General features: G+C 40.4%; 1 protein-coding gene across 2 annotated transcripts; it reads left to right on the top strand.

The window, feature by feature from the left end:
* The first annotated feature begins 13,846 nt into the window (after positions 1–13,846).
* Positions 13,847–23,498, top strand: pcolce2a (procollagen C-endopeptidase enhancer 2a). 2 transcript variants are annotated; one of them, XM_058395673.1, is made up of 9 exons: positions 13,849–14,214; positions 15,036–15,144; positions 15,558–15,813; positions 16,566–16,690; positions 17,483–17,619; positions 17,877–18,043; positions 19,274–19,357; positions 19,634–19,801; positions 20,957–23,498. In XM_058395673.1, the coding sequence occupies exons 1-9, from the start codon at positions 14,144–14,146 to the stop codon at positions 21,085–21,087; spliced, it is 1,248 nt and encodes a 415-aa protein (XP_058251656.1). In that variant the 5' UTR covers positions 13,849–14,143; the 3' UTR covers positions 21,088–23,498. The 2 variants fall into 2 exon arrangements, with proteins under 2 accessions (XP_058251654.1, XP_058251656.1); XM_058395671.1 differs by lacking the exon at positions 20,957–23,498 and having other exon boundaries at positions 13,847–14,214; positions 19,634–20,922.
* The last annotated feature ends 1,911 nt before the right edge of the window (positions 23,499–25,409 follow it).

The following is a 25,409-nucleotide window of genomic DNA, read 5'->3' as shown; positions in this document are numbered from 1 at the left end:
CCTTGCGTAAGTATTCGCCCTCTTGAAGTGTCAAATGACCTCAGTATAAATAAGCCTGCTCTTGGAAGAGCCCAGAGTTTGTTAGAAAACAGACCTTAGCAAACAGCATCCTGAAGACCAAGAGCTATCAAAACAAGTTCTAAAAACAGCACCAGCATCTATATCAAAACACCCCACAGAGCAACGTTATTAAAAAATGGAAGGAATATGGAACAACCATGACTCTGCCTCAAGGAGGCAGCACCAAAATTCTGTGCCTGGGGAAAGATGGCAATTATTCAGTGAAGCAACGTGGGGCCAAGTGTAACTGTGGAAGGAGCTGGAGAGAAATCCACTGCTAAGATTGGAAAAGTTGTTTATAAGAAAAGTGTAGCCTGAATACTCCAAAAGAAGAAGACTTTATTATCACCACACATAACAGCTATTCTTTGTGTATCACAGCTAAGGAAGTTGGGGTCAGAGTACAGGGGCAGCTATGATACAGCACCCCTGGAGCAGAGAGGGTTAAGGGCCTTGCTCAATTGCCCAACAGTGACAGATTGGCAGTGCTGGGGCCTGAACTCCCTCCTTCCAGTTAACAACCCAGAGCCTTAACCACTTGAGCAACGACTACCCCTAATTTAGAAGCCTTTATTATTATCACCACACATGCATTACAGCACAGTGGAATTCTTTCCTTTGTGTATCTCAAGTAAGGAAGTTGGGGTCAGAGAGCAGGGGCAGCTATGATACAGTGGGGGTTAAGGGTCTTGTTCAATTGCCCAACAGTGGCAGCTTGGCTGGGGCTTGAACCCCGAGCTTCCGATCAACAACCTTAACCACCTGAGCACCACTGTCCCTATTACAGCACAGTGGATAGCACAAGGGCAGCTATGATACATCGCCTCTGGAGCAGAGAGGGTTAAGGGCCTTGCTTAATTGCCCAGCACACCAAAAAGTGCTAAAAAACCAACACTGCCACCATTTCCACAGCGAAGCATAGTGGTGGTAGCATTATGTTGCGGAGATGCTTTCCGCAAGGCCATGATGTCACTGGTCAGCGCTGAGGACAAGATTGATGGAGAGCTGTTCCTGTTCGTAAGAGATTGTTAGTCTGGGGTGGAGGGTAAGCAAATAGAACGACTGCCAAAGCTACATTGGTTGTTGTTGTTGTTCTTTTGGATGCTCCCTGTCCAGGGTCACCACAGCAGATCATCAGACTGGTCTGCATATTTGATTTGGCACAGGTTTGACCTATCTCATGGATTTTATCCCATTTTTATCTTGGCTTTTGACTGCCACTGAGAGTTGCCAAAGCTACATTGGTAAAGATTAAAAAAAAAAGACAAATGATGTACTTCAGGGTGAAAAGGACTCTAAGGATATCACACCACTCTACTGCTGATTATTTTTTTTTCACTTATATAAGCTTTATAACTGGTCTCAAGGTAATGTTAGGCAAGTAGGCATGAGAGCAGGGTTCTATCGAGTTGCACAATAACACAAAGAGAATTCACAGCATGGGTCAGGACAGCGTCTCGGTCCAGAACGGTTCCTGCCATTTCAGAGGCATTCTCCCTTTGAGCCACTGTGTAATTATGTATATAAGCTCTGTCTGGATGTAAGACTTTCTATGGATTCAGGGCCACATCGATTTTCTGCTTTTAATAATGCATTGATCTCACAGCAAACAAATCCTGGCCACCGCCAACATACTTACGAAAGCAACAACAACAGATTGCATGTAATGTTTCGACATCAAGGATGGTCTGATTATAAAAAAAAAAAAAAATTTACACACACATTACACATGAGGCCTTAAAATCTGGCCAAGTCTCACATCTGGTCTCATCAGGGGCTTGATTCGCTACATATGGACGCAGCCAGTGGCAGGGAGAGGCCTGGGGAATAGAGTGATGATAGGAAGTGTGTGTACTTCAGGGCCATCGTATACTCCGGTGCATGAAGTATTCTACCCGTGTGGTGAGCGTTCAAGCCCAAGTTAAAAAATGTGACTCACCAGACTCATATATACGGTGGAGAGCAGCCAGGCGATGAAAACAGCTTTTAGTTTTAGTGCTTGAAGCTGAGAGGCCAGTGGGTCAGACGAACAAAAAAAAAATTGCTCAGAAAATGAGTATTTGTAGTCGCTTTAAATGGGGTGATAAATTCTGACACACTAAACCTATTTTAGATATTTGAGTAGCTGTGGGTCACAGAAACAAGCAGCCAGTTGAGGGGTTTAAATATATTACTGAACGAATCATTTTCTTTCTTTTTCAGTGTTGAGGTCAGTGAATAAAACACCTGGCATTGGTACTCACTCCGGAGTTGATTAGCATGGATTACAGTTTTTTATTTATGAAAAAAAATACATTTTATCCCATCCAAATCCTATATAAATATATGTATTTATTATATATAGATAACTTTACACTATACTCAGGTTTTTCTACATTAGTGCAAAAAAGTTATTTCCTCACAGAAAACGTCAACCAGAAAATAATCAGTGTAATTATATATAATATGATTATATATATATATATATATATATATATATATATATATATATATATATATATTTTTTTTTTTTTTTAAAGTTCAAGATCAATAGATCATTGTTCAGGGTACAAAGTTTGAAGCAAACATCCCTGGATAGAATATATCAAAGCAGAAGCTTAGCTTAGCTAGCTTAACTTGCCTCAAAGCGGACAAAGTGTTGTTTGTTTGCCGTGTACAAATAGTTTTTTCCTCCTATCACTTTCTTGTGTTTTTAGTAGAAAGTCATTTAGTGAATATGGAAGTATATGGTGTTTAAATGTAATTTATAGATTTGGAGCAGTTCACGTTTGCACCTGAAAACCAAGAAGACGTTAGCTCTTAGAATGCTGAAAATAAGACAGATGACTCGGTTGAGACTTGGTGTCTCGCCGACGTGGGTGTTGCTGTTCCAAATAATTACTGATATGACGTGCAGTCGACACCCACAGATATTTATATCATAAATATGAAAGGAAAAAAAAATAAAAATAAAAGACTGAATCGTTGTCAGAAATGCCCTCCTCAGACATTCATCTCAGACAGTCACAGTCAACTAAAAACTAAGAAAAACATTCCCATTAGCGAGGCGTTTCAGCTGCGGTGCTTCATGCCGACACATTCTCGGCTGGGAGTATTGATGAGTCACCACATTTTTTTTCCCTCTCTTTCTCTCTCTCTCTCTCTCTCTCTCTCTCTCTCTCTCTCTCTTTCTCTCTCTTGCTGCTTTTCCCTCCATCATTATTCATCCTCTCCACCTTTTTAATCTCCAGCGGGCTGACTCAGAATTCATTTTCCATCCAGGAACCACTGGGCTCCTCGGTAGTGTCTATTAAGAGGCTAGTGAGGAAATTACGTTTGGATTGTATTTTTTTATGCTTTTTTTGGTTTTGGTTTTGGTTTTCACGCCAGGTTTTTTCATAAATACGCAGTGTGGGTGGTGGGTTTGTGATCAATATTTGCTCTGTGTCAAATGCTATAATTTACCACAGAGGGATTGTTTAGATGGTTGTTTTGTTTTAAAGGGAAATAAGGCTTCTGCTCTCATTATCTAACAGGTTGTAGAATAGCACTTGATCCAGTGCATCGGATTTTCACTTTCATTTCCTTCAGTGAGATTGACAGTCACATAGGCCACACCTCCTTCATTGAGACTGAGAATCACATAGGCCATGCCACCATCAGAGGGATTTACAAAGACATAGGCCATGCCTCCTTCATTATGACTGACAGAAACATAGGCCACACCTCCTTCACTAAGACTGCCAATCACATAGGCCATGACTCCTTCACCATTATTGACAGACATAGAGGCCACACCTCCTTCACTGAGACTGAGTCACATAGGCCACACCTCCTTCATTGAGACTGACAATCACATAGGCCATGCCTCCTTCACTGAGACTGACAGTCACATAGGCCACGCCTCCTTCACTGACACTGACAATCACATAGGCCACACCTCCTTTATTGAGACTGACAGTCACATAGGCCATGCCTCAATTATTGAGCTTGACAGTCACATAGGCCACGCCTCCTTCACTGAGACTAAAACTCACATAGGCCATGCCTCCTTCACTGAGACTGACAGTCACATAGGCCACCCCACCATCAGAGAGATTTACAAAGACACAGGCCATGCCTCCTTTATTATGACTGACAGACATAGAGGCCACGCCTCATTCACTGACACTGATTCACATAGGCTGTGTCTCCTTCATTGAGACTGACAGTTACATAGGCCACACCTCCTTCATTGAGAATGACAATCACAGAGGCCATGCCTCTTTCACTGAGACTGACAGTCACATATGACATGCCTCCTTCACTGAGACTGACAGTCACATAGGCCACACCTCCTTCACTATGATTGACAGACACATAAGCCATGCCTCTGTCATTGGGAATGAACGTGACATTAGACACAAGTCCTTCAATGACTAACAGGCCCAGAGGCCACGCCTCCTTCAGTGACAAGATTACTAAAATAATGGCATTTTAATGACTTTGTTCATTTGCTGCACTCTCCTTTAAAGGAAACCTACAAAGTTTGAATGATAAGCTGACCATACACTCATCCATTCAAGGCTCAGCTCTGTGCAAAAGAGAAACGCCTCCTTTTTTTATTTCTAGCTACTCTTCCGTCTTCTTTTAAAACCTCAGCGACTCAAAAGAAATTCTTTCTATATAGTCTCAACAAATCCATTAGGCTACACTTTACATTTCATAGCATATCACGGCTTATAAAGCTCTTTGGAATCCTCAGGATGCTATTAACGTGATGGGAATTTAATTGGAAAGTGTGTTTTGACAGAAAAACATGACTGTGGTACGTGATGTAAAATGAAACGCTACTTAATGTCAGTTGGTTGTACGATGACAAAAGGGTCTGCCAATGGCTCGGCTTATTTTATTAGTCTTATTAAAAAAAAAGAATGTCGGATGTTATTTATAGCTGGACTTGTTGGACTAAAGGGTTGAGTCAGTGTTACGTTGGCGAGGGATGTTTTGACAGGCAGGGTGCTGATTCCTGCTATTGTATTCTGTCATAAATCTATTGAAAACTATCGACTGCTACGATTCACACGTTTGGTGAAGGAGCACTTTACAGCACCTCGTCTGAGATAAATCAACATCCAGCATGGTCTGTCTGGAGACATTATTTCACACCTGACTCTAATGCCTCTGATCAGAGCGGTGTAAAGACTCTTGCCAGATGAGAGTCGACAGATATTGAGCAGCGCTGTGAGAATCTGGTCCGTCCGACTGTGGATCTACAAACAAACCAGATACATGAACTGAAAATGGAAACGATTTCCTGTTATCATGTGCATGTGTTTCAAATCATACAAAGGGTTCAACACACCTGAGCTTTCTGTTTTTGATTTTCGGCAGCAGGAAAAGCCATTAGATTCAAGATTGTAGATATTTTATAGTAATAATCTAAATATCAGTTCAGATGAAGTCAGAGAAGTAGGGGAAGAACTGAGTGAATGAGATGTTGAGAGAAAAAAAGAAAACTGTAGGATATCTATGAAAAACATTTTTAATTGCATACGTCATATCACGGTGCTTTATGTTTTTTGTTATTTTAGCACAAAAGTTATAATAGTTTCCTGCTATAACTCTGATATGCACATTGGCCACGCCCACTGCACTCTGATTGGCAGGCACAGAGGCCACTTGTCCTTCACTCCTGCATTGTGATTGACGGATACTTAAGACTGACAACCACATAGGCCACATCTCCATCAGTGAGATCGACAGTCACATAGGGCACGCCGCCTTCAGTGGGATTTACAAAGACACAGGCCATATTTCCTTCATTATGATTGACAGTCACATAGGCCACACCTCCTTCATTGAGACTACCAATCACATATACCATGCCTCCATCACCCAGACTGATAGTCACATAGGCCACACTTCCATCTGTGAGACTGACAGTCACATAGGCCATGTCTCCTTTAGTGGAATTTACAAAGACACAGGCCATTCCTCCTTCATTATAATTGACAGAAACCGAGGCCGCGCCTCCTTCACCCAGACTGCTAATCACATAGGCCCCACCTGCTTCACTGACACTGCCAATCACATAGGCCATGGCTCCTTCACCATGATTGACAGACACAAAGGCCATGCCTCTTATATAGACCACAGCTCCTTAATTGACAGACATGTAAACCATGTCTCTGTCACTGGGACTGAATATGACATTAGCCACACTTCCTTCAAGGACTACCAGACACAGAGGCCATGCGCCCTTCACTGGAACTAACAGGCACAAAGGCCACACCTCCTTCAGCTGCAAAACTGACGCCTCCTACCAAGCCACACCTCCTTCACTGGAATTGAGTGCCACATTGGCCACGCTTCCTTTACTGGGACTGACAAGCACAGAAGCCACGCCCACAGACACAGAGGACAACAGAAGGAACACACAATGCAAAAGTAAATAATATAATCAAAAATAAGTCTTTTTAAGTCTGATTTATGTCCAGACATTATCTTTAATTGTCTGGTCTTATGCATGCATTTTATTTCAGGCAGTAATGATCTTTTTTAATGATTATATTATTCTTACATTCTTTCATTTCCTTATCCTTCTTTTATACGAATGCAGTGTGAGCTGTTATTTCTGGAAACACTGCAGCGTAAGAATAAAGTTTTATGAGCCGCAGCTCAGCAGTTGCCTGACCGGAAGGTTGTGAGGATTCTGCCTCACTTGCACTCAGTTGCACAAATGAATAAATAAATATGTGTAATGTAATATCACACCGTCTAATTCTCCCAACGTCCAGTCTCTTTCAAACCATCACCGGACTGCTTTTAAAGGACACACGCATCAACACGGGAAATAAAAGCACCGCTGCATTTCCACCTGAGTACAGACTTTCCGAGGTCATGCCTGCTGTCAGGGCTCTCATGTTTCGCTGGCTTTTGTCATTTCCTCGTGTTCGGAGACCAAATTGTGCCGATCCTGTGTTTTTTTTTTCAAGTTCTAAAACACTGATGTTCAGCTCCGGGTCCCTGAATAGCCCCAACACTACACATTTTTTCATGCATGCCTGCAAAAATATACACCTGATTCATCCGGTTTTGTGCTCGCCGATCATCAGGTGTGCTTTCGCTGACAAACCGTACAACACAAAATGTGTCCTTCTGAATATCAGGTTCTAGGCCACGTCAGAGACGTCTGGTCATGATACTTGACCGGTTATTGAAAGGATCAAATGTTTACGTTGGAGCAGTTCATGGTATCGCAGTGGGTTAATCGGTGGTTTGATAAGAATCACAATTCAAGACAGGTTCGGTTTCATCTTTCCTCCGGACCCTAAGCATACAAAAGTTTCATTCAAAAACAACCAAACACTGAAGCCAAAGGTCCTGACGTCCAATTGGACGAGATGTGTGTAGTCGAGTTACCGTAAATATATCAAGATCGTTTAATAGAAGTAAGCCCTCTCTTACAAATTTTCGCCTTAAGAATTTAAATTTGCATCGGCGTACGAAGCATTTTCGACATATGAACGCTGGCTAAGTCGCGCGTATGTCCGGGAGCTGTTCAAAACTTGTTTGCGTCAGTGGAAAGCCAACCCGAATCGAGTTTACGAATTTTTTTTCAGTCAGTGAAAGCTGTTTGGAAAGATAGCGCCAATGTTGCCTTTGGCATGCGTTCAAAAGCTAGGTGATTTTCGCACGTTTTTTTGTTGACAGATTGGTGGCATGGGTGCTCTGTTCTATTTTTAGCCCAAGCTTGGTTGCACGACTTCCTGTGAGGACCCTTGACATGGAATGCTTGGCTTGGGTCAGTTCTTTGTAAGCAGCCATACGCTTCATATTGGTCATATTGGTCATATTTGTGGGTGGCTGCAACGGATTATCTACATTATTTGTTCTGCAATAGAAATTTTCTCCTTAAGAACGAATTCAATTCATATGCCAAGGTTCCACTGTATTGCATACAAATCTTTCCAAATCACTGCTACAGAATATTAGTGGAATTAATATACAAAGAATAAAAACACACAATATTTTCCTCTTGATGGGACTATGTCTATTTCACAGAAATTTAAATATATATATTTTTTTGCAAATACACATTTCTGCTTACAAATTGTATTTACAAATTCATCCGTCTGCATAAATTCTACCTTCAAACTTTGGGGGGGCGGAGCCTAAGGGGCAGGATTATATCAAACAAAAACATGATTCGGTTATCTAAAATGGCCATCTGAACGATATTACAATGTTACAGCTTCAAAAAGTGGATCCAGAAATTAATTTCTAACAAAAAAAATAAATGCATACTTGATGATAGAGACATGAAAAAATGCTCAGAATTTGGCAAGGTGTATGAAATATGACTTGTGTACCAGATGCAGCCAAATGATTTAGCTTGAAAAAAGATATTTGGAGCTATTTAACAAACAAAATAAACAAAAATAACATTTAAAGCCGATTAAAGACAGAGCCGTGTTTATGAGACACAGACGTTTGATCTGTTCAGACGTTGTGTCTCGTGAAGCAGCAGCGCTAGCCAGAACACTTCAGAACTGACATCTTGTTTAGAGTCAGAAACCATTCAGTTATGTTAGTCGCTCTAACATAAAGCCTCACAATTTTTTGTATGTCTTGAGACACACACACACACACACTTTTGTTTATGGTTCTAGATGACAGGAAGTCCCAGTGTGTCCTAAACCACTCTAAAGCGCCGGTCGCGGTTAGAGCCGCAAAATCACCAAGACATCAAACAGCTCATTGACTACATTTGTGGTAAGAAGTGGAAAATTGTTTGTCCTTTTTTCTCCCTCAAACCGCTATCTTTAATCTTATCCTGAAGTTTCATTGTCCGTTAAGTGCTCATATGGCCCGCTGAAATATCGGATCTTTAGCGTTCCACTTGGCTCAGTTCCAGGATGCTTTCTAAGCCAAGGTCGTTAATTTGAACGCGCTCTGATTGCAAAATGTAAGACTTTCTCACTCAGAAGTCTACATTACCCAAGAACTTACTGTCAAAGCTAATAAATCTCTCCTCAAAGCCATTGGGAGTTGAGAAAGAAATCTGCATTTCTATTGAGCGGTAAGTAATAAACATGGCATCGAGTTCTTTCACAGAAAGGCAGAGGCCCTGATAACTAAAGCAATTTCACATTTATATTAGTCTTTTCTAGACTGTTCTATCCAAAGAGACTTTGAAGTGAGGCAGAAATTAATACACGCTTGCTCATGCTGAGACGCCTAAAGCTAAATACGAGGCAAAGAAGGCTAAAAAAAAAAAAGCAAAAGAAGGAAAACCATGGTTCTGTCAAATATTCGGCTCTGATTGGTTGGACTGATGATTGTCCCAGCTACAAGGCAAATCATGGGTTAATATGTTAGTGTTTCTATAGTAACCTAACAAAAAAGCTAGTCCTATATATCTAAATATATCTGAAATAAATAAGTAAATAAGTAAGTAAGTAAATAAATAAATAAATAAATAAATAAAATTTCTTAGTAACATGATGTAACTATAAACTATTTGATTTTGATTTGTCGGAAAGTGTTGATTAATGTTTTTTTATTCATTACCTTTTCTATAATAACCCCAACTGAATAAATACAGCTATCTAAAGCTAGTACTGAAAATCTAAATAGATATTAAATAAATAAATAAATAGGTTTTTTCGAAAAAACATGACATAGCCATGTGCTGTTCGATTCCGATTGGTCGGAAAATGTTGATTGGTTTTTTTTTTTTGATACATTACCGTTTCTATAGTAACCCCAACTAAATAAGTAAAGCCGTCTAAAGCTAGTATGTAAAATCTAAATGGATTAAAAAAACGTGGTTATTGACTACAGACATTTTTCTGTAAGAATCTGTATTTATTTATTTATTATTGAAAACTCTCAGCTGCGGACTAACCACAACAAATGAAACAATAGGATGCTGACAGGAACCGGCTTGTTTAGCAGTGGATCTTTGTTAACATTAAACTGAAGTAAAAATGGCGGAAAAGTATGAGGTCTCATTGGTTAGCGTTGGCAAATTGCAAAAAAAAAAAAGTGTTATTACTGGCAAATAAGCGGCATAAGAGGCTTTTATGCAGTAACAGTCATTTGCAATTGATCACACCAGCTTGCCTTTAGAAGTGTGCCATGTTTTATTTCTTCAGCTACCTCAGGGACATACTGCCCTCTGGCGTGAAGGATTCTGGAGACTGAATTCAAAAAAGTATCAACTCAGACAAGACAATCTTTTGACCTTTCCTCTATTTCTTTTCTTAAATGTACCACAGTTTCCTAGACTGACTCTGGGAAAAGCTCAAGGCGGTGTATCACGGAGGAATCTTCCAACCAGGAAGGTTGTGTATGGATAAATCCCAAAAACTTCCAAAGAAGACCCTTGAGCATGCAAGAACTTTAACCTTCGACAGCTCAGCTCCAGTCGTGGATCGTAAGCTGCTGTGGAAACTGCCAAAAGAATAAATATAGATGTAAAAGCTGTAAATCAAATGGCGCATTGAATCATGGTTCACTCTGGGGGGTTGGGTTCTGGGAGGAGGAAGGCTGGAGGAGGTTTTTTTTTCTTTCCTTTTTTCCCTCCCTGCCTTGTGCACAATGCATCGCAGGAAAACGGGGCTCGGTTCTAGCATGGACTCGAGTCAAAACACGTACGGACATGCGATATGCGCAGACCCCCTGCCGCAAAAACAAACCGTGCAATTGGCGTCATGGTTTCCATGTGCAAATCTGAAACCTCACCCTCCGCCCCAGAGGGGTGTTTGACAGCTCTGTCCATTTGCTCTTAATTGTTTATGTGTTTAAGGTGCTACATTCTGCCTGCTGTTCATTTTTAGACACGTTGCATTCAGAGGAAGTCCACAGTGAGTAGGAGTCGTACTTCGGACCGTATGCACTGGACATTTCTGTTTTACTGGAATGCACCAATTATTCGAAAGTTGTCTGCTGTCTGACTTCGAGTGTATGAGTGCATTACACAGTTGTGTAGGTGGAGAAGCCATTACTCCCTCCCCTTGAAACTTGGTAGTTTGGGATTCAGCCTTGGGGCATTCCGAGTTGGCTGGCAGACTTTCCAATAAGTGTGGAAGCCATTATTTCATACCCTGCGTATGCTATTTATGTAGGAAGTAAGGAGCCGTTTGGAATTTAACCCCGTTGTATCCGTCAGACTAGACTGAAATGCATGAACTACCAGATTCAGACATTTCAAAGGGGACGTTTTACATGTAGTTTGCCTTCTGTTTCATTATTCTGAGCCAAACATCAAATATACTCAAAACCAGACAGATCAAACGTACTGGTCCCTCCAATGGGACATCTTTAATATTTACCTTTCATCTATAATTCATAAGTAACAGCACAATTTCTAATACTAACACCTTCCCAAGTAGCAAGCATTGTATCATTACACTGACATGGAAAAGTTCCTTTATATCTGATAAGGTTCAGGAACGACAGAGTTGCCTGGGATAACAGAAATGTTTAGCTAAGTGTGACTTAATAGGTCAATTTTAGTGTTTTTTTGCGATTTTGATTTAAAAGGGACATCTATCAAATTAACAGCCACATTATTAACATGATTAATGAGATTATCCAAGAGAAATAAGAGAATTAAAGCTCTTAAATCTCTCTCTCTCTCTCTCTCTCATAATATAGCAAGAACTGAAGATAGCTGATGTATTCTATATGATTAGCAGGTCAACTTGCTAGTTGTTAGCAAATTTAGAAAAACCACCAAACAGAAGAAGTAACTCTCCTAATTTCTGTGTGAAATTCTCCTAATTTCTATCTATCTATCTATCTATCTATCTATCTATCTATCTATCTATCTATCTATCTATCTATGAAGATGGGAGAAGTTTTAAATGAGACTAGCTGGTATACAATGCTAGTTCTGTTGTTAGCAAGATTAGCAAGAACATCAAACAGAAACAGAAGAACTGAAAGATCAGTATATTTGTTTTTTGTTTTTGTTTTAGTGTTTTTACAGTTTAGTACTTTCTAAATCTACTAACAATGGCAGATATTTTATGTGAGACTAGCTAGACTAGCTGTCATAAAGATGGCAGATATTTTTATGTGAGACTAGTTGGCTATATTCTTAGAAAAAATAGCAAACAGAATGAGAAAAATCGAAAGCTCAAGGCAGGCAAATGAAACCATGTTGAAAACGTTAACACTAAAAAGGATTTTAGTGTTTTTGATGTATTGGTGTGACTAGTCAGGGGATATTTGAACCTCCCCAGCCGTGTATGCGTATTCGTCCTGCCCTTCGTTGTGAGTGACCCTACATAGTGCAATTATACAGGAAATAAGGAGCCATTTGGGATTTGGGATTGAGGGGTGTGGGCTGGGGTGTTGAATAGCTGTCATACGATGAGCCACGTTTCACACAACATACAGACCCTCTGAAACGTGATCTTCTTTCAGAGCGTGTGTTCCTCAAGGCCGAGCGGTCCTGCACTGACCACACCAGATACATAGCATGTGTTTCTCAAGGACGACGTCGCACAATGCACAGACCCGCTGAAACACGATCTTCCCCTTTAAAATGTTCTGTATGTGTGTGTTTTAAAAGCAGACATTTACACTCTAGCCTCTCGAAGAATGTGGCACCTTCAGCATCTTTAGCATGCCTGAGACATCCTTATTTACGTTTGAGCAACTTTCTGGGGCATCGAGGGCCAGCGCACGAGATTTAATGAACGATATGTCGCACACTCGGCTGCACCTCTTTCCATTAGCACTACTACTGACGCCCACAAAGGCCACGTCCCAAACAGACGATCTGCCTTGCTCTACGCTGCTGGGAATTACCAAACCTGAGGCTGCTAATACGAGATGCTAAAACTTGTCCTTTAAGATCTGTTTCGAAGGCAAAGCTAACGACAGCATGTTAGCGGGAAATAGAGTGAGCCTGGAAGCAATTTCCAGGCGCTAGTGATGGGAAAACAGCGTGAGCTGATGAAAGATTTCCTGCCTCCACATATTCAGGCTTCCAAACAGTAGGGGCAGGAGGTTTTATGGAGACCCTTTTTTAATGAACAGCCTATTATTAAAGTCACACAACGTGACGCAACGCTTTACAGCAGCGACCGAGTGAATCTCTCCTTCGGAATGAAAGCATATTTTAACCTCCTGGTAGATGCACCACTATCAGCCGTACCTAAAATGTTTTATTACAACCCTGTTCGTGCCTAGATATATGGACGACGGCTAAAATTGTGTTTCTGTAGACAGAGAATAATTGTATCAAACGCGTCGATCTTTCTTTTTAGGGGTGTCAATATTTTTTGATTTCGAGAGAAAAGACTTGTTCTTATGAAAGGCAAATAGTTCAGGCTCTTCTCATGAAGGGGGTCAGTCATTTCAGTGGTTCTCAGTGGCCTGTGAATGAGTTGTTGACAAATTCTTGTGCAATGCAGACATCTAGTGGTGATCCAGCTAACAAGCTAACACACACACACACACACACACACACACACACTACTATTACTATTTATAATAATCTATTAACAGTGTCCAAAGTGTATGATTGTTTTCCTGGAACATCCCCCTCCAAAAAAACCCCCCTAAAATCTTGAAATTTCTTAATTCCCTTTCCGGTCTTTTACTAGAACAAACGGCTCATTCATCCCCTGCAGTCAGACTGAAAAGGAAAAATAAATAAAAGCACCGAGAACTGTGTCCCAAACCGCGCCATGATGGACAGCATACAGGGTTAAAAGTCAGTGCCTCATGACTTACGGGCGCCATTTTGAATTGAGACTTCATATAAAGTCATATAAAAGTGTTTAAAAACGACACAGATAACATTTTCAAGATATTTATTTCGTTGTGGCGATGATTGTAATCATAAAAAAAAGATATTTATAGTTCTTTTAAAACAGTGAGAGGTGTGATAATTGCGTGAACTGTAAACTAGCTAATAAAACAACAGTGCCGGCTTAATTAGCGCTAATTATTGGTCGAATCCTAAACGGACAAATAGTGCGCTGGGTATGGTCCGGAAACCGTCGTGTGTACACAGGAATACGAAGTGTGCTCAAGAAGGGAAGTAGGGAGTGATTTGGGACGCGGCCAACGTCATGTTCACTTCAGTGCGAGGCTCGAGATGTGGACTGTAACGTGGAGTGTTTGGGTTCTGTTAGTTTTCTGCTCGGTGTTTGGAGAAAGGCAACCAAGGTAAGGAGTTTTTTTGTTGTTGTTATAGTTTAAAGCGAGGGTTTGTTTAATAAAACGTGAACTTTGCGGTGTTTATTGTGGTTTTTCTTTGGTAATAAAATCAAACTTTGTTATATGTCCATCATTTGCTGAGGGTGAGTCTAGTCTTTATATTTATTTATTTATTTTTATTTTTTATTCCTGTATATATTATTATTATTATTATTATTATTATTATTATTATTAATAATAATAATAATAATATTTTACAAAAAGGTACAAGTTTATTAAAAAAAAAAAACTCCGGAAAAAATTAAAGTTAATTAATTACTAATAACGGTTCATATTCCTTAATGGTTTCCATTAAACATGTCCCTAATGGTTTAAATTAAATGAATTATTTCTTTAAAAGTTTACATGCAAATGTGTTATAAATCATGCACATGCTTTTAAAAATGTTTTTTTTTCTATCTTCATTGTTATAACAATCTATATGTAAAACGTAAAAACTAATAATAATAATAATAATAATAATAAAACATATTGACCATTACAAGCTGTCCCCAAAACCATCAACTCACCAAAATCTGCTAATTTTCTTCATTTTAAGCAGCACATTGTGAAAAAACTAAAACATGTGACACGTTAGACAATGATTTTCGTCCTGATGCTAAACTGGTGGCCATAAACTTCGCTTATTTGTTAGCCTTGTCGTCCCAAAATGATCTCGCCTCTTCACTAAATAAACATCTGAATAATTAAAACGATTCTAATAATAATGAATAGTCATTTCTTGTTTAGATAGCTAGCAAAACATTTTGTTTGCTGTCTGTTTCCCCTAGGCCGGTGTACTCATGTGGTGGAAACATGACTGGAACCTCGGGCCTCATTGGGAGTCAGGGTTACCCCGGAGTTTACCCCCCCAACACCAAATGCGTGTGGAGAATCACGGTAAATAAACATCATGGAGTCTGAAATCGGCTAGCTTTAGGTAGCTGTCTCATTTTCTAGGCTATAATAACACACATGCACAACTACGCAACGGCTACACAGCGCTACAACGAAGTTAATATCGAACGGAAGTCACGTGAAGCATTTCAGAGTTGTTAACTAGATCGGTGAAAAGTAGTAAAGTTGGCGGGGCTAACCAAAGCTATGGTACTACAATAACGTTAAGAAATTTCCTTTTAGTTTATTTTTTACTTGTATTTATGTTTAATATTAATTATATACGTTGAAAGTGCTACATATCTCTAGCTAGCTGGCTGTAAATTTGTTACATGTTGGTACAGTCTGAATCTGAATTTTATTGTTAGTAACCGTTAACTCCAACCCCCACCGCCCCAAACTTAAATGATGCTCAGGTGCCTCAGGGTAAAGTGGTGTCCCTCACCTTCCGCTCCCTCGACCTCGAGAGCGACGGACTTTGCCGCTACGACTACGTGGATGTGTACGACGGGTTCGTTAAAAGCCAGCGACTCGGACGCTTCTGTGGTTCCGCCCGGCCCGGAGCGCTGATCTCCAACCACAACAGGATGCAAGTCGTGATGGTTTCGGATGCCAACACGGCCGGGAGCGGCTTCCTGGCCGGATACGCCGCTGTTCATCCGAACGCGAGGGGTAATGCGACATCAGCAAACATAGAGGGTTTTATGATAACTGACTTGTTTTATTCCAGCATCACACTTCATTAGGGCTGAGCTGCACACGGTATACTTTTTATCCGTTTATAGATACATTTCAAGGAGTTATCATTTATCGTTTTTATATAAACTTTTTTTTGTCATTCTTTTTTTTAAGCATAAACTTAACACGCTTTCAAGCATAAAGCGAGCCTCCTTCCGTAAATATCAATAATTCTTTGTTTAAGAAACATTTGTAATCCGCACAGCGTCCACCATGAAGTCCACTCATTAATTAATGGAAAAATGAATCAGCATTTTCCGACCAATCAGATCGGAGAATTCGACAGCACTGTTATTTATATAGCACATGTCAGAATTCAAAGTAGTGTGTTCCTTTTATTATACTCTTCTAAAGACAATTATAAATAAATAAATAAATAAATCCTTATAATATTAGTTCATCTTTGTCTCTCTGTCTCTCTCTCTGCTGCAGTGTGGACACTACTTGTGTAATGTGCAGAAAATTGTACGTGCGGCGTATTTTTATATTACACTCCGTCCCTACCAGCAACTCATTCCAGGTTAAATATAGAAAGAGGCTCGGCAGCGCAGTGAAATCTTGTTGAATCTTGTTGACGAGACGTACATGTTCCAGAGCCTCACAGTTCAGTCTGGGTCGATGTTAAACAGCAGTGAAAAGGTTGAGAGTGAAAATAGTGCTTTTTGTGTCACTGTTGTCTGTGTCAGGGGAGAGGTACTGCGGCGGACTCCTGGACAAACCCTCAGGAACATTCATGACCCCTAACTGGCCCGACAGAGACTATCCTCCAGGGGTCACCTGCTCGTGGCATATCGTAGCACCTGAGCACCAGGTGAGAGGAGTATTTAGATTCAGCAGCATACCCAAGAGAAACTTAGGTGTGGATCATATCCCAAAAATATCATATAATGAGATTGTTTCCACTGTTATTGCACAAACCACAGTGCTGTGCTAAAATGGCTTTAAATAATAACATTTTTGTTTATTATTTGTATTATTAGTAGTAGCAGTATTAACAGCAATATATTGAGAATGGTAAGGCGATTATTTTTTGTCATATCACCTGTTTTAGAGAAGCTAAATTTTTTTGTAATTAATCGTTACAATTAAAAAGAATTTTTGTAATTAAAAAATAAATCAAATAATATATAAATTTAATTTTTTAATTGTCAAAAAAAAACAAACATTTATGTTTAATGCTAAAATAAGTTTTACATAATTAATTTCAAATTGTATTGAATCCTAAAAAATATTTAATACTAAAAAGAGAAGCTAAATCTGAAAAGATTTCAACATTTGTTATTAATTAAAACGACGTCACCATATCCATGACATCTCTAGAAAGCATGCCATTATTTATTACAGTATCGCGGTTATATTATGACGTCTTCCGTTAATAATAATAACTAAAAGAATAAATGCTGCTTGTTATGGATGGAACAAAACACGTGGGAACATGCTGTTGATGGAAAAAGAATATTTTTACGTGTTTTATTCCTTTTATACTAAAGCAGTTTTCAAACGCTACACAAATCAAGCGGCTTTCGAGCACAACGTTAATACGTGTTGAAATAGTTTCATTATTAGTGCACACTGTTGCTCCTGCTCTTGTTGTCACTGTCAGGTAATAGAGCTGATGTTTGAGAAGTTCGATGTGGAGAGGGATAACTACTGCCGCTACGATCACATGGCGGTTTACAACGGTGCGGATCCGAGCGACGCCAGTAGGATCGGGAAGTTCTGCGGCGACAGCCCTCCTGTGTAAGAGCCTCATCTCTGCTGTTCTGGTGCCGTGGTCAGTTTCCCAGACTCACAGCGCAATCGTCTGCTTTCATTCACAAGAATGTTCCTGTAGCATTAAACTCTCCTTTAGCCCAAATTCTGATTGGTCAGCAGTCGTTTCTATAGTAACAGCTCAGCTAGAGAGAGGAACTGCTGCTGTAGTGTTAATGAGACCTTACAGAGTGGTCATGATCTCTATCTGCTGTGTTTTTTGTTTTTTGTTTTTTTTGGTTCAGGCCGATCTTCTCCGAGGGCAGCCACCTTTTCATCCAGTTCGTCTCTGATCTCAGCCTCACCGCAGATGGCTTCATCTGTCATTACACGTTCAAGTCGAAGAACTCCACCATCGCAGGTTCCCCGGTTCCCGTTACCGCACCCGCTCCCACCTCAGCGCACCCCGTCGGTCTGTCCAGTTCTCCTCTTCTTCTAACTGTACTACAACAGTCAGTTGGAAATATTAACAGAAATTTATTTGGAATGCCCATTGGTCAGAAGTTGGTGATTAATGTTTAATAGATTCATAGCAGCTTTGCATGAACCAGATTTCCAAATATCTGGAGCACTGGGCACCGTTTAAGATACTGTGCCATGGTGCAATTTAATGAATTTTGGTCATAATAAGGCAAAGGAAATGTGATCCCAAACACTCAGGGGTGTGCAGTTATAGGAAAATGATCAACCACTGGGTGGTGCTGTGAAGCAGAGTCATCGTTACCCCCAGTACATCCCACAGCACCGCAACAGTTTTCTAATAATTGCAATTTTTTTTATTTATTTAAAAATGACATTTTTATCCATTTATAGTCGCTTATAGTCTTTTTTATGTAACCCGGAGTTATTTGACTGTTACAAAGCACTGACACTGGGGACTCCTTCCATAAATTGTATATACACTGATCAGGCATAACATTATGACCACCTGCCTAATATTGTGTTGGTGCTGCCAATACAGCCCTGACCCGTCCTGCACTGTGTATTCTGACCCCTTTCTATCAGAACCAGCATTAACTGCTTCAGCATTTTGAGCAACAGTAGCTCTTCTGTTGGATCGGATCACACGGGCCAGCCTTCTCTGCCCACATGCAATAAGCCTTGGCCGCCCATGACCCTGTCACCGGTTCACCACTGTTACTTCCTTGGACCACTTTTGCAAGAGCTCCAAAAGTCCAAGAGTTTTGGAGATGCTCTGATCCAGTGGTCTAGCCATCACAATTTGGCCCTTTTGGTCAAACTCGCTCTAATCCTTACGCTTGTCCATTTTTCCTGCTTCTAACACCAACTTTGAGGACAAAATGTTGACTTGCTGCCTAATATGTCCCTCCCACTAACAGGTGCCATGAGGAGATCATCAGTCTTATTCACTTCACCTCTCACTGCTCATAATGTTATGCCTGATTGGTGTATATATTATATATATATATATATATATGTATATATATATAATATATATATATATATATATATATATATATATATATATATATGCACCTTCTGACCAATCACAATTGAGAATTTGATATTGGTTATAATCCCAGTGGTGTGTTAATTTATGCTTATGGAACCCGGCTGTTTTCTTCAGCATGGTGATGTTTTCTTCTTCTTCTTCTTCTTCTTCTTCTTCTTCTCCACACAGCACTGACGTATTCCGAATCTCTCTGCAAGCAGAAGTGCAAGAGGAGCGGAACAATCGAAAGTCATTACTGCTTAAGCAACTTCGGTAAAAAACAAACCGCCAAAAAAATACCCACACGTCTAAATCGTGGCTAAGCATCTTGTTAACTTATTTGGAATTGTTTTTGTATTTTGCTAACTATCTTGCTCGCCCATGTAAAAAAAAAAAAAAAACCACAACAGGCCTCTAAAACCAAAGAGGATCTTCACCGACTTCCTTGTCATTCTCACAGTGCACGTTTTATTACATAACCCCACATGCACACGGTACAACACAATGCTGTGGAGGATGAGTTGATATTCCGGTGTCGTCTCGTCACAGTGCTGACGGGAACGCTCGTCTCGGCTGCCATGAGGGAACACAGCGTGCTCGCCACCTTCTCCATCGCCAACCTGTACAAGGAAGGAAACCTGTCCATCCAGCAGGCTGGAAAGAGCATGAGCACTAAAGTCGTTATCCTGTGTAAGAAATGCCCTTTAGTCAGGAGAGGTGAGTGGATCCGTACGGACGCGGCTAATTTCACCGGCAGTTCTGATTTCTCAACCTCGTGTTGCCTGAGATTACAACAAACTTTCTTTATTTACAGTGTAGCAGAGCCGGGAAAACAACAGAGCTTCCCGAATGCCAAGTTCCCTCATTATCCCCCAAAAACTCATAAATACTCACACGAGAACTTTCAGTTTCTGTTCCCGTAAAGAAAACCTGGCAGCTCGTCACTCAACCAAATTGCTTAAATTATAGAGGAGAGGGAAAAAAAACCCAGGCAGGAAAGATCGTCTGTTTACACGAGGCACAAATGATGCAATGACGTGCAAGGAGCGCACAGCTAGCCTGAGTGGGATTCTAATGCGTGGTGTTTTAGCGGCAGTTTCCTAGCAACCACTCGGATACGACATGCAAATGAAATGTATTCCGGCGCTCCGTCGGACATATTTCCTGCCTACAACTTTAAACGTCCCTGAACAAGTCCTAAAAGTTCCCTAACACACCAGGTTAACGATGACACTTCGGAATTCTTCCCATTTACGGAAATTGTTTCATGCATTTTTTGCATTTACATCCCTAAAGATGCTCCATGATAATTTAACTGAGTTAACTATCTATATTTAGCTATACCCTATTGCAGACTGGCTCTTTTAGAACGATACATTTCTACTGGGAGGTTTCCTGTCTTTTTTTTTTTTTTACTCCTGGAATATTTTAACATCTCGTCTCGCATTTTTTAGCGTCAGTGACGTGTAACCTAAAGCCCGGGCCTTTGTCCCGAGCCAGCGGTAATAACGCTGCACTGAAATGCCTTCACCTCTATTTATTTAGCTTAGCAAATGCGGTGAATGGGAAAAAAAAAATCAAGTCAAGCAGAATTGTTTTGCTTGGAGAGGAGAAAAAAACAAAAACAAGAAGAATAAAAAAAAAAAAGCTCTAAGGCTGCCAAGGTGGAATTTGCTCTGAGAGGAACTGAAAACAGCAGCAGGACATTTTGCCAGATGTTTGTAGTTTTGAATAAATGTAAAAAAAAAATCTCATGATTTTTTTCTTAAGTTCTGTAGTTTCTCTTGCTCTCAAAGCTTAATATTATTAGCTTCATAATAATGTATTACTGTATGCCTTTTAAGGCTGATCTGCTCATGCTTCTGTCCCAAGGTCTGAACTACATCGTCATGGGTCACGTCGACGAGCAGGGATATGGCGTAGTTTCGCCACACAGTTTTGTGATTGCCTTCAAGACTAAGAAGCAGAGAGACCTGGCTGTCTTGAGTAATGTCCGTTGCTGACGGTCATGCGGCGGCCATGTTGGATTTGCAGTCTCATCAGATCACACCACATTTACACACCACAGTGGAATAACATATTCTTCAGGCCATACACCGATCAGGCATAACATTATGACCACTGACAGGTGAATTGAATACGACTGAGTATCTCCTCATCATGGCACCTGTTAGTGGGTGGGATATATTAGGCAGCAAGTGAACATTTTGTGTGGACAATGGACAAGGATTAGAGCGAGTTTGACAAGGACCAAACTGTGATGGCTAGACCACTGGATCAGAGCATCTCCAAAACTGCAGCTCTTGTGGGGTGTTCCTGGTCTGTAGTGGTCAGTCTCTATCAAAAGTGGTCCAAGGCACACAGGGAGTGAAGGCTGGTCCATGTGATCAGATCCAACAGACGAGCTACTGTTGCTCAGATTGATGAAGTAGTTAATGCTGGTTCTGAAAGAAAGGTGTCAGAATACACAGAGCATGGCTGTTTTGGCAGCACCAACACAATATTAGGCATGTGGTCATAATGTTATGCCTGATCGGTGTAAGTCTTCTTCGAGAGGTGATCAGTATGTTGATTTGTTATATATGTGACTATCCACTTTATTCGGAATACATTCGTGCAGTTATCTAATCAGCCAATCATATAACGGCAGTGCACTACAGCATATAAAATCATACGGATACATGTTAATATTCACATTAAACATCAGAATGGTGGCTGGTGCCAGATGGACTGGTTTGAGTATTTTCATAAAGTTGATCGTCTGAGATTTTCACACACAATAAAGTCTAGAGTTTAGACAGAATGGTGTGGAAAAGCAGGGAATATCTGCATCCTCACTGATCAAAGAGATCAGAGGAGAATGACCAGACTGCCTGAGCTGACAGGAAGGATATACACTATTTTGCCAAATGTTTTGGGACACCCCTCCAAATCATTGAATTCAGGTGGTGTTGTTCAGGGGATGGTCTCGGCCCCTTAGTTCCAGTGAAAGAAACTCTTAATGCTTCAGCTTCATACGGAGACATTTTGGACAATTTCATGCTTTGTGGGAACAGTTTGGGGATGACCCCTTCCTGTTCCAACATGACTGCACACCAGTGACCAAAGCAAGGTCCATAAAGACATGGATGAGTGAGTTTGGTGTGGAGGAACGTCACAGAGTCCTGACCTCAACCCCATAGAACACCTTTGGGATGAATTAGAGCGGAGACTGAGAGCCAGACCTTCTCGTCCAACATCAGTGTCTGACCTCACAAATGTGCTTCTAGAGGAATGGTCAGAAATTCCCATAAACACACTCCTAAACCTTGTGGAAAGCCTTCCCAGAAGAGTTGAAGCTGTTAGAGCTGCAAAGGGCGGGGTTACAACTCCATATTACATTCATGTACATGTAAAGGCCGATGTCCCAAAACTTTTGGAAATGTAGTGTAGTAACTTGGATAATCACTCTACAACCATGGTGAGCAGAAAAGCTCAAAAACCACATCATCAATGTTCCTAATAAAGTGGATGGTATGTATGATCAGGTAAATTAATTTCAAAAGGGTTCACCTATCAATTAGCATTCATTTATGTCTATATTTTATTTATACATGCTGTACATCTCTACTGTCATTTGTCTATGAACATAAAAATAACATTGAAACTGTATATTTAGGTGTTTTTTTTTAATCATTAGTATGTATGTTTTGTGAATCCAGAACATAATAGAAATATTTTTGTGAATTTTGTACAAGCTTTGCAGGATCTGAGGATCTCAAAAGTCACCAGAAATGAAGTGCTAAATGCTGAAATTGTATCCTGGCCAGCCCTTTTGGATAAAAGGATAAAAGCATCTGACTAAAAATAAATAAATATGAATGCAGTGGACTAAACCCAATAGTGAAGAACTGCCTCTTGTGGCAAAGAACAATATTTACATGAACGATTGCTTTTTTTTTTTCTTTTTTTTTTTTTAGCCAAAGAATGAACAGAGCTGGAGCGAGAAATCAAAAAAAGGGGTCGAAGAAGCTTTCAGAATAATTACACTGTGTTGTATTTAGTTGACTCGGGCGTGTAAGTGGGTGCGCTTATCTTGGTTCCAATGATATTGAATTTTGGAAACAATGTGTGCAGTCCATTTCTCAAAGGATTTCCAAAAGCTTCCAAGTACACAGAAGAGCAGCATGTGGCATCTTTCCATCCTCTGAATGTCTAGACATTTGCTGTTTTGCAAAAAAAATGTTTTTGTATTAAGTCCTCCACTCTGAGGTATCTGGGCCAAATTAGTAATTATAATAGTAACTATCATTATCTCACATTTTTATGAAGTTGTTTAATTATTACAAAAATTAGACCTCTGTTAAAAAAGTATAGTGTGTGTGATAGCTTAATAAAGAACTGGATGTGGTACATACACTATTGTCAAAAGTTTTGGGACACTCCTCCAAATCGTTGAATTCAGGGGTTGGGCTCGGCCCTTTAGTTTCAGTGAACAGAACTCTTAATGCTTCAACTTCATACCAAGACATTTTGGACAATTTCATGCTCTTTGTGCGAACAGTTTTGGGATGACCCCATGACTGCACACCAGTGTACAAAGCCAGGTCCATAAAGACATGGATGAGTGAGTTTGGTGTGGAGGAACTTCACAGAGTCCTGACCTCAACCTGATAGAACCCCTTTGGGATGAATTAGAGCGGAGACTGTGAGCCAGGTCAAAACTGGGACGTCTGCCTTTACATGTGCATGGATGGAATATGAAGTTGTCCTGCCCTTTGCAGCTATAACAGCTTCAACTCTTCTGGGAAGGCTTTCCACAAGGTTTAGGAGTGTGTTTATGGGAATTTTTAACCATTCCTCTAGAAGCGCATTTGTGAGGTCAGACATTGGTGTTGGACGAGAAGTTCTGGCTCACAGTCTCCACTCTAATTCATCCCAAAGGTGTTCTATCAGGTTGAGGCAGTTCCACCACACCAAACTCACTCATCCATGTCTTTATGGAGCTTGCTTTGTGTACTGGTGTGCAGTCATGCTGGAACAGGAAGGGGTCATCCCCAGACTGTTCCCACAAAGCATGAAATTGTCCAGAATGTCTTGGTATGAAGCTGAAGCATTAAGAGTTCTTTTCACTGGAACTAAGGTCCGAGCCCAACCCCTGAAAAACAACACTTGAATTCAATGATTTGGATGGGTGTGCCAAAACTTTTGACAATATAGTGTCTTTACAGTAAAAAAACATTTGGATGTTGAACAAAAAAAATGTCTTAAATATATTTTGGGTAAAAGGATTTTTTTTTAATTAATATAATTAAAAAAAATTTTTTTTTGCTTTATATGATCTCAACCATCATCATTCAGTGGCTGCACGAATCATGCCTTTCTCAGTAGTCTAAACCTCTGTATTAGATTAAGGATGAACAGTGCACTGGTGATGATCCTCCCCTCTCTCTCACATACACACTGTTTCACTGCTGAACTGGATATCCTAATGACTTCCAGACTTCCAGCCGGTCCCTCTGGACTTCCACAAGCTCACGTGTCATCGAGATGTCGGAATGGCAATGTGTTTTTTATTGTCCGATTCTAAACACCGGAAAACGATCTCGATTAAGATAATATCGTAATCTACATTCCGTAGTCTCTCTGCAACCGACTTGTACTGCATTCTTTCAAAATTCAACAAAAACATACCTTTTCTATTTGCACTTTTACCTCTCAAAGTCTCGCCGGACTTGGGAAGTCTCATGTAACATTAGCATGTTGGAATGTTTTTTACTAAATGACCGATTTCCCAAAGCTTGGAAGTGATCAAGATGGACACCTACAGGGAATGTACTTGTGCTTTTTTAGTTTTGTAATTATGATAGCTACGAGCAATTTTCCAGGATTTTCTGGCCATGCTTCCATTTTAATCCCTTTCAGCTTTTATCAAAATGATGCACTCATGCTTGAGCAGTAGTGTAGCCATGACTTAATCCCATGCAGTGGATGTCTGGCAGTTCATTCATCTGTTCAGTTTCCTTCCACTTTTCCTAGTGGGGGTCACAGTGGCAACAGGCTGAAGGTCAGCCCAGACTTCTCTTTGCTCTGCCACAGATTTCAGTGAAATACAGTCTCTCCACTGGGCCCAGGTCTCTGTCTGGTGGGACGAATCTTATACAGCACTTTGGTAGTAGACCATGGGGTATCCTTATAAGGAACCCAGACCCCCTCAACCAGCTTTTTAAAAGCCTCTAATCCTGCTAGGTTGTCAAGCTCTTAGCTCAGCAACCCTGCAGAGAAACTTCATTTCTGTTGACTTTTCACTTCTAAACCTATAGTGACTAATGACAGTCTCAGACCT

This window comes from Hemibagrus wyckioides, linkage group LG07, assembly GCF_019097595.1.
Source record: "Hemibagrus wyckioides isolate EC202008001 linkage group LG07, SWU_Hwy_1.0, whole genome shotgun sequence".
NCBI classification, from domain to species: Eukaryota; Metazoa; Chordata; class Actinopteri; order Siluriformes; family Bagridae; genus Hemibagrus; species Hemibagrus wyckioides.
Note: the sequence above shows the minus strand (reverse complement) of the source record. Positions and strands in the feature narration are given on the sequence as shown.